Genomic DNA, 11,485 nt, shown 5'->3' on the forward strand with positions numbered 1-11,485 from the left:
GATTAAATGTACTTTCCCACAAGATTATAAGTTGAGGTTAGGCAGGGACCATGCCTTTCTTTTTTGACTGCCTCAGCTCCATAAATTCTTGTTGAATGAGTGACAGAGTCAGTGACCAGATTGCTCAGCCTAATGTTTCAAGTCCACACGTGGATGAGTGATCAGTGGCGTGTTTCCTGGTTGGTGGGATGAGCCGCTCATGGAACTCCCATCCATCCTGTCTCTGCAGCTGACATCAGCCTGGCCTCCTGGGGACGCAAGGCCCTGGACATCGCGGAGAATGAGATGCCGGGCCTGATGCGCATGCGGGAGATGTACTCAGCTTCCAAGCCACTGAAGGGTGCCCGCATCGCTGGCTGCCTGCACATGACCGTCGAGACAGCCGTCCTCATTGAGACCCTTGTTGCCCTGGGTGCTGAGGTGAGCTCTGCAGCTATTCTGTGTGAAGTGGGAAATCCAGTGTGGTGCCCCCTCATGCCCATCTGGGGCATCAGCCTTGTCACAGTGCCGTCACTTTTGTGGTGACTGGTGTGCAAATTTTTTTTTCTGACTGGGAAGATAGCATTAAACTGCCCTCAATTCACGTCCTCCTGACTAAGGAGCTCTGGTAGAAAAATTCAACTCCAGTGTCCAACTGATTCATGGAAGGACTGGCTCTCATTGGCCCTCCTAGGGTCATGTGCCTGCCCTGGGCCAATCATGGCTGCCAGAAGAATGATGTGCTCTTATTGGTTCAGCCTGGGTCATGTGTACCTGATTGACAGCTCTTCTAACCTCTTTAGGAGTCTTGGAACAAGATAATGCTTCTCCAAAAGAGGGCAGGAGAGCAGCCAAAACCAACAGATTACATTAGACTCAGTCCTTGTACTTCTTTTTTCTTTTAAACATTCACACTCTGATTTTAGAGCTGTAAATACTATCTACACCAGTGGTTCTCAACCTTCTGGCCCTTTAAATACAGTTCCTCATGTTGTGAACCAACCATAAAATTATTTTCGTTGCTACTTCATAACTGTAATGTTGCTACTGTTATGAATCGTAATGTAAATATCTGATATGCAGGATGGTCTTAGGCGACCCCTGTGAAAGGGTCGTTCGACCGCCAAAGGGGTCGTGACCCACAGGTTGAGAACCACTGATCTATATGGTAATGACTCTCAGATAAATGTACCAGCCTAGATTTTCCTCCACTCCCACCCCCCACCTCGAGATTTGTATATTCAGCAGCTGTGTGTCATCTCCACTTGGAGAGCTAATAGACATAACAACCTCAACATATCCAAACAAACTAATGATTTCTTGTACACCCCTCCCTCACCCCTTTCTGCAGTCTTCCTCACATAAGCAAATGGGAATTCAAGAACCTGGGGTCATCCCTGACTCCACTTCGTCTCTCACTCCAACAGCTAATTCTACAGCAAATCGGTTCAGCTCAGCCTTCAAAAGATACCTATTATTACCTCCACTGCTACTGTTACATCTCTTGCCTGACCTCTTAACAACAGCTTTTTCACTCCTCTCCTTGCTTCCTTGTGGAGCCCTTTCTCTTCCACATAGCACTAGAGTGCTGTTTTAAAACATAAGTTAGGTCTTGTCACTGCTCTGGCTCCTATTCACTTACCAGGTCCACCACTCTGTGGTCACAGAGCTGGCTGGGCCTAGATCATACAGTAAGCTTCTCACTTTTAGCACCAGGGCTTTTCCTTATCCCTGTCCAATGACCCTGGTGTTTCTGTGACCACACAGCCATGTCTTACTGGCTCTTCTAGGTGCAGTGGTCCAGTTGCAACATCTTCTCCACCCAGGACCATGCAGCAGCTGCCATTGCCAAGGCCGGCATTCCGGGTGAGTCCTGCTTGCTGCTGGGGGATGTGGGAATGCATGAAGGGGCTCTTGCTTCTCCATGTTCGCTTCCTGGCTCCTACAGTGACAGCCTTCCCTGCGGCTGGGGAGGGGAGTCATGGTCACACAGTCCTAGCCTAATGACCCATAGGAAAGAGCTGTTTTATTCTCTAAAATTCTATGGGAGGTACTTAGTGTCCCAACTTGTCTTGTGATCAAGGACAGGATCTTATGTTTGGGAACCACTTGGTATAGAAGAGGGGAAGTTCCTTAAAAAAAGGATGTGGAGGAAAAGAAAGAGAAAGGATGTAGGGCCCGGCCAGTATAGCTCAGTGGTTGAGCATCAACCCATGCACCAAGAGGTCACTGGTTTGATTCCCAGTCAGAGCACATGCCTGGGTTGCAGGCTTGATCCCCAGTGGGGGACGTGTAGGAGGCAGCTGATCGATGTTTCTATCTCTCCCTCTTCTTCCCTCTCTCTCTAAAAATCATTAAAAACATTTTTTTAAAAAGGGTGGATGTGGGTCTGTTTCCAAAAAGAATCGGAAGGAATACTGGTCAGAAAAAGAGCTCTAAAGGTTCATTGCCTAGGGTCTGTGGAAGGACCAAAAATAAGAGGAAGAGCTTTCATGAGCTGCTGGCGAAATGACATGTGTCAGCCTCGGCTTGTGGAGGGGAGTGGTTAGCTCTGATGGTGATTCAGTAGGACATTCATGAGTCCTCACTAGCCTCAGGTGCGGGGGAAAGGGTCAGGAGGCTCCCTCCAGCGACTGACCAGGGCTGAATAGGCACGACTCCCATTGCTCAGCCATGGTTGGGCTTTGTGGCCCTTTTCTGGGAAATTGTCTTCAAGACCATTGTCTGCCTCAGATAGACAGAGAGGCAGCCTGCCCTGCTTGGCCAGTGGTCTTTTCTCATAGGTGGTTCATGAGAGCCCCACATATATGTCCCAGTCATATCATCTGATGGGAGGAGCCTGGACTGGTGCTAATGTCTGGCACAGAAAAAGCACTATATACATAATAACTGCTCTTAGTAATTTTTTGGCCAGACTTTGCCTGAGACCATCCACCAGAGACTGCTGGGCCCTCAAGTCCTTTTAGTGCAGAACAATTCTTGGATCTTGCCTTGTGGGTCCACATGAATATGGCTCCCTGTCTCTGAAGCACCTTGTCCCAGCACATTGGGCGGGATTCTGGTCATTAGGGGTTGATGCCCCTATCCTTGGGGTCTAGACAGAAGGGAGTAGGAAAGTAAATAATTCATCCCAGTTACCTGTATCTGGCCTCCAGCTTACTTAATCCATTTACAGATGAGGAAACAGGCTCGGAGAAGTGAAGTGATTTGCCCAAAGTCACACAACTGGCAAGTGCAGAGCCAGGATTTGAACTCAGATCTCTGTGACTCTAAGTTGTGTTCTTATTACCGCTGAGTTCTCAGAGGGGCTGGGCATGGGAATTAGGAAGGAGATAGTTTTGGCTCTGCCCAGGTAGTTTCCTGGAGCGGGTTCTAGTGGGGAAACAGACACTGATGTGCCATTCACCCTCCAGTGTATGCCTGGAAGGGTGAAACAGATGAGGAGTACCTGTGGTGCATTGAGCAGACTCTGTACTTCAAGGATGGGCCTCTCAACATGATTCTGGATGATGGTGGTGATCTCACCAACCTTATCCACACCAAGTATCCACAGCTCTTGTCAGGTGAGGAGGGTGGGTGGGCTTGGTGCTTGCCTATGTGAAAGCAGCAGGCTGGTAGGATTCCCAGCACCTCAAGCAGCAGATTCTGTGGAAGATGGGAGGATGGCAGGTTTCTACAGGCGTGCTGGGGCCTGACCTGACTTCTGCCAGGGTGGCGGGGGGGGCTGGGGGTGGTCTGGCTAAGATGACGGTCCAAGAGCAAGCATAAGCCAGGTCTGTGAATGAGTCAGATTTTTTAAGCAGGGTAAAGAGGAAAGTGGGGTGAGGGAGGAAAGGACTGACTCTTCAGAAAACAGAAAGAAGCCAACCTGGTTGGTAGCTTCCTTCCCTGGGAGAGGGAATATTACAGGAGTGGCTAGAGCTCTAGTAAAGGCCAGATGTATGAGTATTAATAGGTTAAGATTAAAGAATTTAGCTTGATCCTGAGAGCAAATGGAGATAATTGGAGGGTTTTGAAAAGATTTCTCTGAAAACGTCCATGTTCAAAATGCCTGCTGTGTAGAGGATGGGTTGTGGCTGGGAGGTCAGGTGAGTGATGGTGGTAGGGACTAGGACAGTGGCAGTGGAATGGAGAGTAGCAGTGGAATGGAGTGGCCTGGTAATGGTGGTGACTCCTCCCTCTTGCTGGCCTGGATGATTGGGTGGACTGTGGTATCAGTCAGAGATGTGAATCCAGAAAGAGGAATGGTTTGGAGGGGGGGCAAAGATGAGGAATTTGAGTGAGTTCATGTAATCGGCTCTTGAGGCTTCATTCCAGAGCCACCCTCACACCTCCAGCCAATCCCTTAGGTAGCCCCTTCCTGGCCTGAGGCTTACCCCTTCCTTTCATGTTCAGGCATCCGAGGCATCTCCGAGGAGACCACAACAGGGGTCCACAACCTGTACAAGATGATGGCCAACGGGATCCTGAAGGTTCCTGCCATCAACGTCAATGACTCCGTCACAAAGGTGAGCCTTGGGGCAATTACAGTTCCAGTTGTTGCTTCCCAGTGAAGCTTGGGAGTAGGCCCCTGAGGAAGGACCCCTGGGAAGGCTGCAGGCTAGGGATTTGAAGGCCTCATTTGAGGGGAGGAAGGAGATTGCAGACTGAGGGTAATTAGTGTATTAAAGAGGTGAAGAAATAATACAGTGAGAGCTGGGCATCAAGAGCTTTAAAGTGAAGCAGATTCTTTGGGCAATCTCTTTTAGTAATTGATCCTGGAGAAGCCTTCTGGGCCAGCAGAGAAAGGCTAGCAAGGTCTTAGGGCTGTCGCAGGGTATTCCACAGGGCAGAAAGCAGGGTGAGAGGCATATGAGGGCATTAGCTGGTGGAGAAGAGTCATAGATGATCAGCCCAAGGTCCACCAGGCCAAGATGCTGAGAGTGGGTCTGAGGCCATAGGGCCTTGCTTGCTTCCATTGCCCCCATACCCCCTCTCCTTTCAGAGCAAATTTGACAACCTCTATGGCTGCCGGGAGTCCCTCATAGATGGCATCAAGCGGGCCACAGACGTGATGATTGCGGGCAAGGTGGCGGTGGTAGCGGGATATGGCGACGTGGGCAAGGGTTGTGCCCAGGCCCTGAAGGGTTTTGGGGCCCGAGTCATCATCACCGAGATTGACCCCATCAATGCGCTGCAGGCTGCCATGGAGGGTACGATAGGGCGAGGGTTGGCTGTCAGTCACTGGGGCCAGAGGAAAGGCAAGGCCACCCTGGATGACCCATGGCCACTGTCTGCACAGGCTATGAGGTGACTACCATGGACGAGGCTTGTCAGGAGGGCAACATATTTGTCACCACCACAGGCTGTATTGACATCATCCTTGGCAGGTAGGGATCTCGGGGAGTGAGAGAAGGGGCTAGGTTGGGGCTGCTCTTTGTTCCTGATGGTCTCCCATGGATTTGGGCTTCCCATAGGCACTTTGAGCAGATGAAGGATGACGCCATCGTATGTAACATTGGACACTTTGACGTGGAGATTGATGTCAAGTGGCTGAATGATAACGCTGTGGAGAAAGTGAACATCAAGCCCCAGGTGCGGAGCCCCAGCCCTTCCAGCAGGGTGGGCAGATGGAGGGCCGAGGGGGGCATGCTCATGGGCTGCCCAAGGGAGGGCAGATGAGGAAGCTCTGGCAACCTGGGCAACAGATGGGAAGAAGGGGGCCTGGTTTCAGGGCTACTTAAATCAGCATTGGAGTTAGGCCAAGGCATCCCATTTTTCAAAGATCCCAAGATGATTCTGATGTGCAGCCAAGGTTTAGCACCACTACATTCAGCTTTTACTGAGTATGGTGATTTAAGAACATGGGATCTGTCCTCAGACTGCCCAGGCTCATATTGCAGCTACTTGTTAGTGTGGCCTCTGGACAATTTAACCCTTTAAACTTTAGTTTCTTTATCTGTGAAATGGGGATAATAGTAGTACTTAAATCATAGGGTTGTTATTAGTCGCATGTATATATATATATATAGTTATGTGTATGCTCTTAGTTCAGGGCACATGCCAATAAGAGTAATAATATTAACAATAACAACATTACCGAATACTTACCGAGTACTTAGTATGTGCCAAGCCATGTGTCAAGTGCTATACATGTGTCAGTTCATTAAATTCTCACAGCAGATCTGTAAGGTCTGTAGCTCAGAGCTGCTTGATAAATATTGTCTATTATTATTAATTGAGTGTGCCACGGCTTGTGCTAGAGGTTGTTCTAGGGTAGCCTAGGCCCTTCACAGGTGCTGTTGGAGGCAGGTAGGCCTGCTGGGCAAGAGGGTAGGATGAGGCAAGGGTGGACATTAGGAGCATTACCAACCCTCACTGGTACTCTGCCCACTTGCAGGTGGATCGCTACCGGTTGAAGAACGGGCGCAGAATCATCATTCTGGCCGAGGGCCGGCTGGTCAACCTGGGCTGTGCGATGGGTCACCCCAGCTTCGTGATGAGCAACTCCTTCACCAACCAGGTGCTGGCGCAGATTGAACTGTGGACCCATCCAGACAAGTACCCCGTTGGGGTCCACTTCCTGCCCAAGAAGGTGGGTACCCACCTCCAACCCAGGCCAAGGGTCATATATCCAACCCTGGGCTCCTCACACAGGACTTGCCAGAGTTCACCTGAGAGGTCCACAGGGCAGAAAGCATTTTCTTCATTTAGCAGAGGGAACTCAGGCCCAAAGTAGAGAATGACTCCCATTCTCTGCTGGGTGATGAGAAGAGCATGGGCTTTATAGTGAGACCCACCCAGGTTTGAATCTAAGCCTTACCACTTAGCAGCTGTATAACTGGGGCAAGTTACTTAACTTCTTTGTGCTTCTATTTCCTCCTCTGTAAAATGAAGGTAATACTACCTCCTTTAAGGATTGTGAGGATTTCCTTAGATCAGGGGTCACAAACCCATATGCCCTTAGGGATTGGCAGGTAAATGAGTGAATTGGGCTGGGTGGAGACTAACAGAAGAGTACATGCCCAGTGAAGGGGTCAGCTGTCATTAACCTGGAACACAGGCCCATTGGACCAGGGCTCCTGACATTTCAAGAGAAGCCAGATATTAAGATCTTCGTATGAAATACTCAATTTTTAAATATAGGCAACTTGTTAACAGTTTTTAAAAATAATCAGGTAGGTCAACTTAGACATGTCTATAAGCCATGTCTATAAGCAGGCTGTAGGATTGTGGCCTTGGAATGGAATGATACCACTAACACACTGAGTATAGCATCTGACATGCTATGGGAGTGTGGTCAGGGTAACCATGACAAGGAGGTCTTCTCATATCAAACCCAGTGCTTATCCTGACACCCTATACACTGTGCATACCCCCAAGGATCAGAATTGCTATGTTTTAGTCCCAGCCTTTTTTTCCCAGTGTCATGGTTGAACTTGGCTTTGCCACCTAGCCTCTCTGGGCCTCAGTTTCCCTAACAGCTAAATAGTAAGAGTAACTCTTGCTCGTCTAGCATTTGATACTGAGGAAGCTTTGATGAAGTCTCCATACCACTCCTCCACCCGTTGAAAGGCTAGTTCTGCCAAGTAAAGTAGGAAGAAGCCTGGGTGTCCTCTCGGCCTGGGGCATTTGCCCCCAGAGCATTTGCCCCGAGCCAGCCACCTCCTTTCCACCTAGTCTTCCTTGGGTACTTCCCTTGGACCAGATGTTTTACCCATAAGGGCCTTGAGGGCTATCCTGTTCTATACAGCCTGCCAGGTCCCCAGCCTTGTTATGGGGTTTTAAAAGTCTGATTTGACCTCCATCTGATCCCAGTTGGAATAAATATGATTGATGGTGAGAAATTGAACAGGCCTTAAAAATGAGGTCAGGGTTGGAATTAAAAAGTCAAAGATCTCATCTCCTACCCCAGCACATGGCCCCTTACCTCCTTTATTATGGCCAAGACATGGACAGGGGGACAAGACATCCTTGGCTTCATGTCTCACATGTAATGTATGGACAATGACAGAGAGCAGCCACCATTTATTAAGATATCTACTTGCACCAAGAACTCTAGCATTGATCTTTGTGATAGCCATGAGAGATCCATCCTACAAATGAGGACACTAAGGTTCAGAGATTGACTTGCTCCCACAATTGTCAAGTACTGGGCCAGGAGTAGAACCCAGCTCTACTGTCTGTCCAAGTTAAGCATTATGACACACTGCCTTCTGGGTGTGGGTTAAGGGAGAAGGAAGAAGTGTATTCAGGGTTAGGCCAGGCCAAGTGAAGGGAGTAGTCATGGTGTACTCTGAGAGTGAGAGACCTTCATTCTGCTTCCAGAATTAACATGGACTTGGGGCTGGGCTCTGCTCATGCCTTGCCTGCCTCTCCCCAGTTTCTTCTTCTGATAAATAAAAGAGTAAATACTGCCCTCCTTAAGGGTATTTGTGAGGCTCTAGTGAGACAATGGATATGAAACCACTTTGACATGTAAAAGTTGTAGGGGTTAGGCTGTAGTTCCAAGGCCATTGTGTCATCATGGGGTGGGACTTGGGGCATTAGGGATAGAGAGAAGCCCTACCCAGAGTAGGAAGCTGAGAAAGTGACACCACGCACTCATAGTTGACCTTTCTCTAAGTGCCCTTCTTTTCAGACTCCTTTATGCATTTCAGCATTGGTCAGACTTAGAAATTGGCTTTATTTAGCTTCTGTCTTCCTTGGTTTCTATTCCATCTCTTCAAAGATGCCTTGAAGGCCATAAGTTGAGATGTTTGAGACAAGTTTTGAGATTTTAGAACCAGATAGACTTGGGTTCAAATCCTAGCTCTATTAATATCTAACTGTGTGACCTTGGGCAAGTCATTTCACCTTTCTGAGCCTTGATTTCTACATTTGTGAAAGGATGGCAATTTTTTATTAGGATCCTTTTGGTGGCAAGTGGTAGAAACCCTGTTTAAACTGGTGTGTTAGTTATCTATTGCTATATAACAACTTGACCCCAAAACTTATTGTTTAAAACAATAAACACTTATTTTAGTTTTTGTGGGTCAGGAATTTGAGAGCACCTTAGTGGGATGCTTCTGATTTGAGGTCCTTCATGAGGTTGCAGTCCTATCTGAAGGCTAGACTGGGGCTGGAAGATCCACTTCACTGTTGGCAGGAGGTCGCATTTCCTAGTCACATTGGAATCTCCATAGGGCTACCTAAGTGTCCTCAGGAGATGGCAGCTGGCCTTTCCCCAGAGTTTGGTCCAGGAGAGCAAAGGAAGTAGCTGCAGTGTCTTTTAGAACCTAGTCTCCAAGTCATATACCATCACTTCTGCTTTTTTCTATTCATTAGAAGTGAGTCACTCAAGGGGTGAACAGTTAGGTGCCACCTCCCGAAAGGAGTATTATGAATTTCTAGACAAAGAATTTAAGGACATACTTTAAAATAACCACAACCAATTTAATCTAAAAAGAAATTCTATTGGCTGTAAAGGGTGGGGCAAAAGTAGGTTTACAGTTGTCCAAATGAAAAATAATACAATAAATGATAATATAAGAATAAACTCTGTTTCGTGTACTCACAACTGTAAGTCTACTTTTGTCCCACCCTGTATAAAGGAGGAGTCCAAGATTCAGACAGTGGACCCAGAGATTCAGTATTATTAGAGCTCTGTGTTTCTCTGTTTTGGCTCTTTTCTTTTCTTTACATTCACTTCACTTGTCAAATAGACTTACCACTAGCAAACTGAGACTGATACCCTCCCTGTTTAGAAATCCCAGTGAAATTGGAGAGACCCGTCTCTACCTGTTATGGAAAATGTTCTGTCCCTAGATATATTCCAGAGAAGCATTTTGGTTAGCTACTTGGGTTGGTGGAAGGTGGGAAAGGAGATGTAATTGATGGTTCCACCAGGTTACTTGGAGGGGAGGATGTATCGCATGGTTCCCTCTTGAGGAAGGGGAGTGGGCAGTCAAAAACAGCACATCCACTGAGCCTGACTGAAGATAGGATGAGGTAATACGTGTAACGCATGGCAGGTACCTCAGCACAACAGTTCTTGCCTCCATTGGCAGCTGGATGCAGGTAAGAGGTTCCAGAGCATGGTACTGACTCCACGTCTTCCTGTGTTTCTCCTCAGTTGGATGAAGCAGTAGCTGAAGCCCACCTGCGAAAGCTGAATGTGAAACTGACCAAGCTGACTGAGAAGCAGTCCCAGTACCTGGGCCTGCCCCGTGATGGCCCCTTCAAGGCCGATCACTATCGCTACTGAGAACCAGACCTGCCCTTTTGCCTTCTGGCTGCTGTCCTTGCCCATGTCCCACCTCTTCTCCTCAAGAGCAAATGGCACCAATTTTGAGAATGATTTGTTAATGTCCCCCATCGACTCCCTGGGGCTGGTCACTCCGTCTTTGTCCTCCACTATGTCCCTCATACTGTTCCTTGTGTGGGAGAGGGAATTGAGAAGCCCCTCCTCAAGCCCTGGTCACAGTGGAGGTACATAGGAGATACCCACAGGGAACCATGAGCTCAGGGGTTTTAGAACTGCTCACTCAGCCAGTCCTTCCTTAGGCTGGAAGTTGGAAGTGATGTTCATAACACCTGTGCACTTTACTATCTAAGCCCTCACCTGCCCTATGGATGTTGTGTCCATACTTTTGATTCACAGGTTCACTGTTCCTCAGCCCATGACAAATGAGAAGGAGCTATATCAATGGGCGGGGAGGAACTGCTGGAGTTCGAATGCTCCTGAGAGCCTGGCTTAGTGCTGGGCATTCTCTTACACCTCAGAACAATGAGGTTGGTACTTTCAGTCCCTATTTTACAGGGGTAATAAAATACAGTTATTGGACAGCCAAGAAAGGACTTCAAGAGAGGTGACGGCCAGAGGTTGAGAGGGGCCAGAGAATCTTAAAAGCAGGCATAGATCTGCCACCACTTTGTAATGGTTCCTTATCACAACCCTAGGTCAAAAAGATAAATTTTGTTTATGTTTATATAATGTTAGAGCAAGAAGGTAAATAAAAATTTTGGTGCCTAAAATAATTTTGAGCCTTTATTATATAGACTAGAGGCCCAGTGCACGAATTCATGCACCAGTGGGGTCCCTTGGCTTGGCTCTCCGACATTCCCCGAGGGGTTCTGGATTGCGAGAAGGCACAGGCCAGGCCGAGGGACCCCACCTGTGCACAATCAGAGCTGGGGAGGGATGCGGGAGGTTGGCCAGCCAGAGAGGGACCGCGAGAGGGCTCCAGGGAGTGTCCTGCCCATCTCGATCAGGAGCTCAGCAAGCTAACCTGGTCAGCATCTGCCCCCTGGTGGACAGTGCACATCATAGCAAGCTGTGGAGCAGCCTTAACATATCATTAGCATATTATGCTTTGATTGGTTGAACACACAACCGGACAACCAGACTCAGCATGTTAAGCTTTTATTATATAGGACTAGAGGCCCGGTGCACAAAAATTTGTGCACTCGGGGGGAACCTCAACCCGGCCTGTGCCCTCTCACAGTCTGGGACCCCTTGGGGGATGACCACCTGCTGGCTTAGGCC

General features: G+C 48.3%; 1 protein-coding gene across 1 annotated transcript in view; it reads left to right on the forward strand.

Moving 5' to 3' along the window:
* Positions 1–10,977, forward strand: part of AHCY (adenosylhomocysteinase) — a 19,701-nt gene extending 8,724 nt beyond the window's left edge. The window contains exons 2-10 of the mRNA XM_005879789.2: positions 230–420; positions 1,770–1,845; positions 3,393–3,542; positions 4,375–4,487; positions 4,964–5,171; positions 5,261–5,348; positions 5,436–5,553; positions 6,359–6,553; positions 10,073–10,977. Coding sequence (XP_005879851.1) covers positions 230–420; positions 1,770–1,845; positions 3,393–3,542; positions 4,375–4,487; positions 4,964–5,171; positions 5,261–5,348; positions 5,436–5,553; positions 6,359–6,553; positions 10,073–10,204 — 1,271 coding nt within the window. The 3' untranslated portion in view covers positions 10,205–10,977. The remainder of the gene's footprint in view (positions 1–229; positions 421–1,769; positions 1,846–3,392; positions 3,543–4,374; positions 4,488–4,963; positions 5,172–5,260; positions 5,349–5,435; positions 5,554–6,358; positions 6,554–10,072) is intronic.
* Positions 10,978–11,485: the final 508 nt, after the last annotated feature.

The sequence above is a fragment of the Myotis brandtii genome, unplaced genomic scaffold, assembly GCF_000412655.1.
Source record: "Myotis brandtii unplaced genomic scaffold, ASM41265v1 scaffold61, whole genome shotgun sequence".
NCBI classification, from domain to species: Eukaryota; Metazoa; Chordata; class Mammalia; order Chiroptera; family Vespertilionidae; genus Myotis; species Myotis brandtii.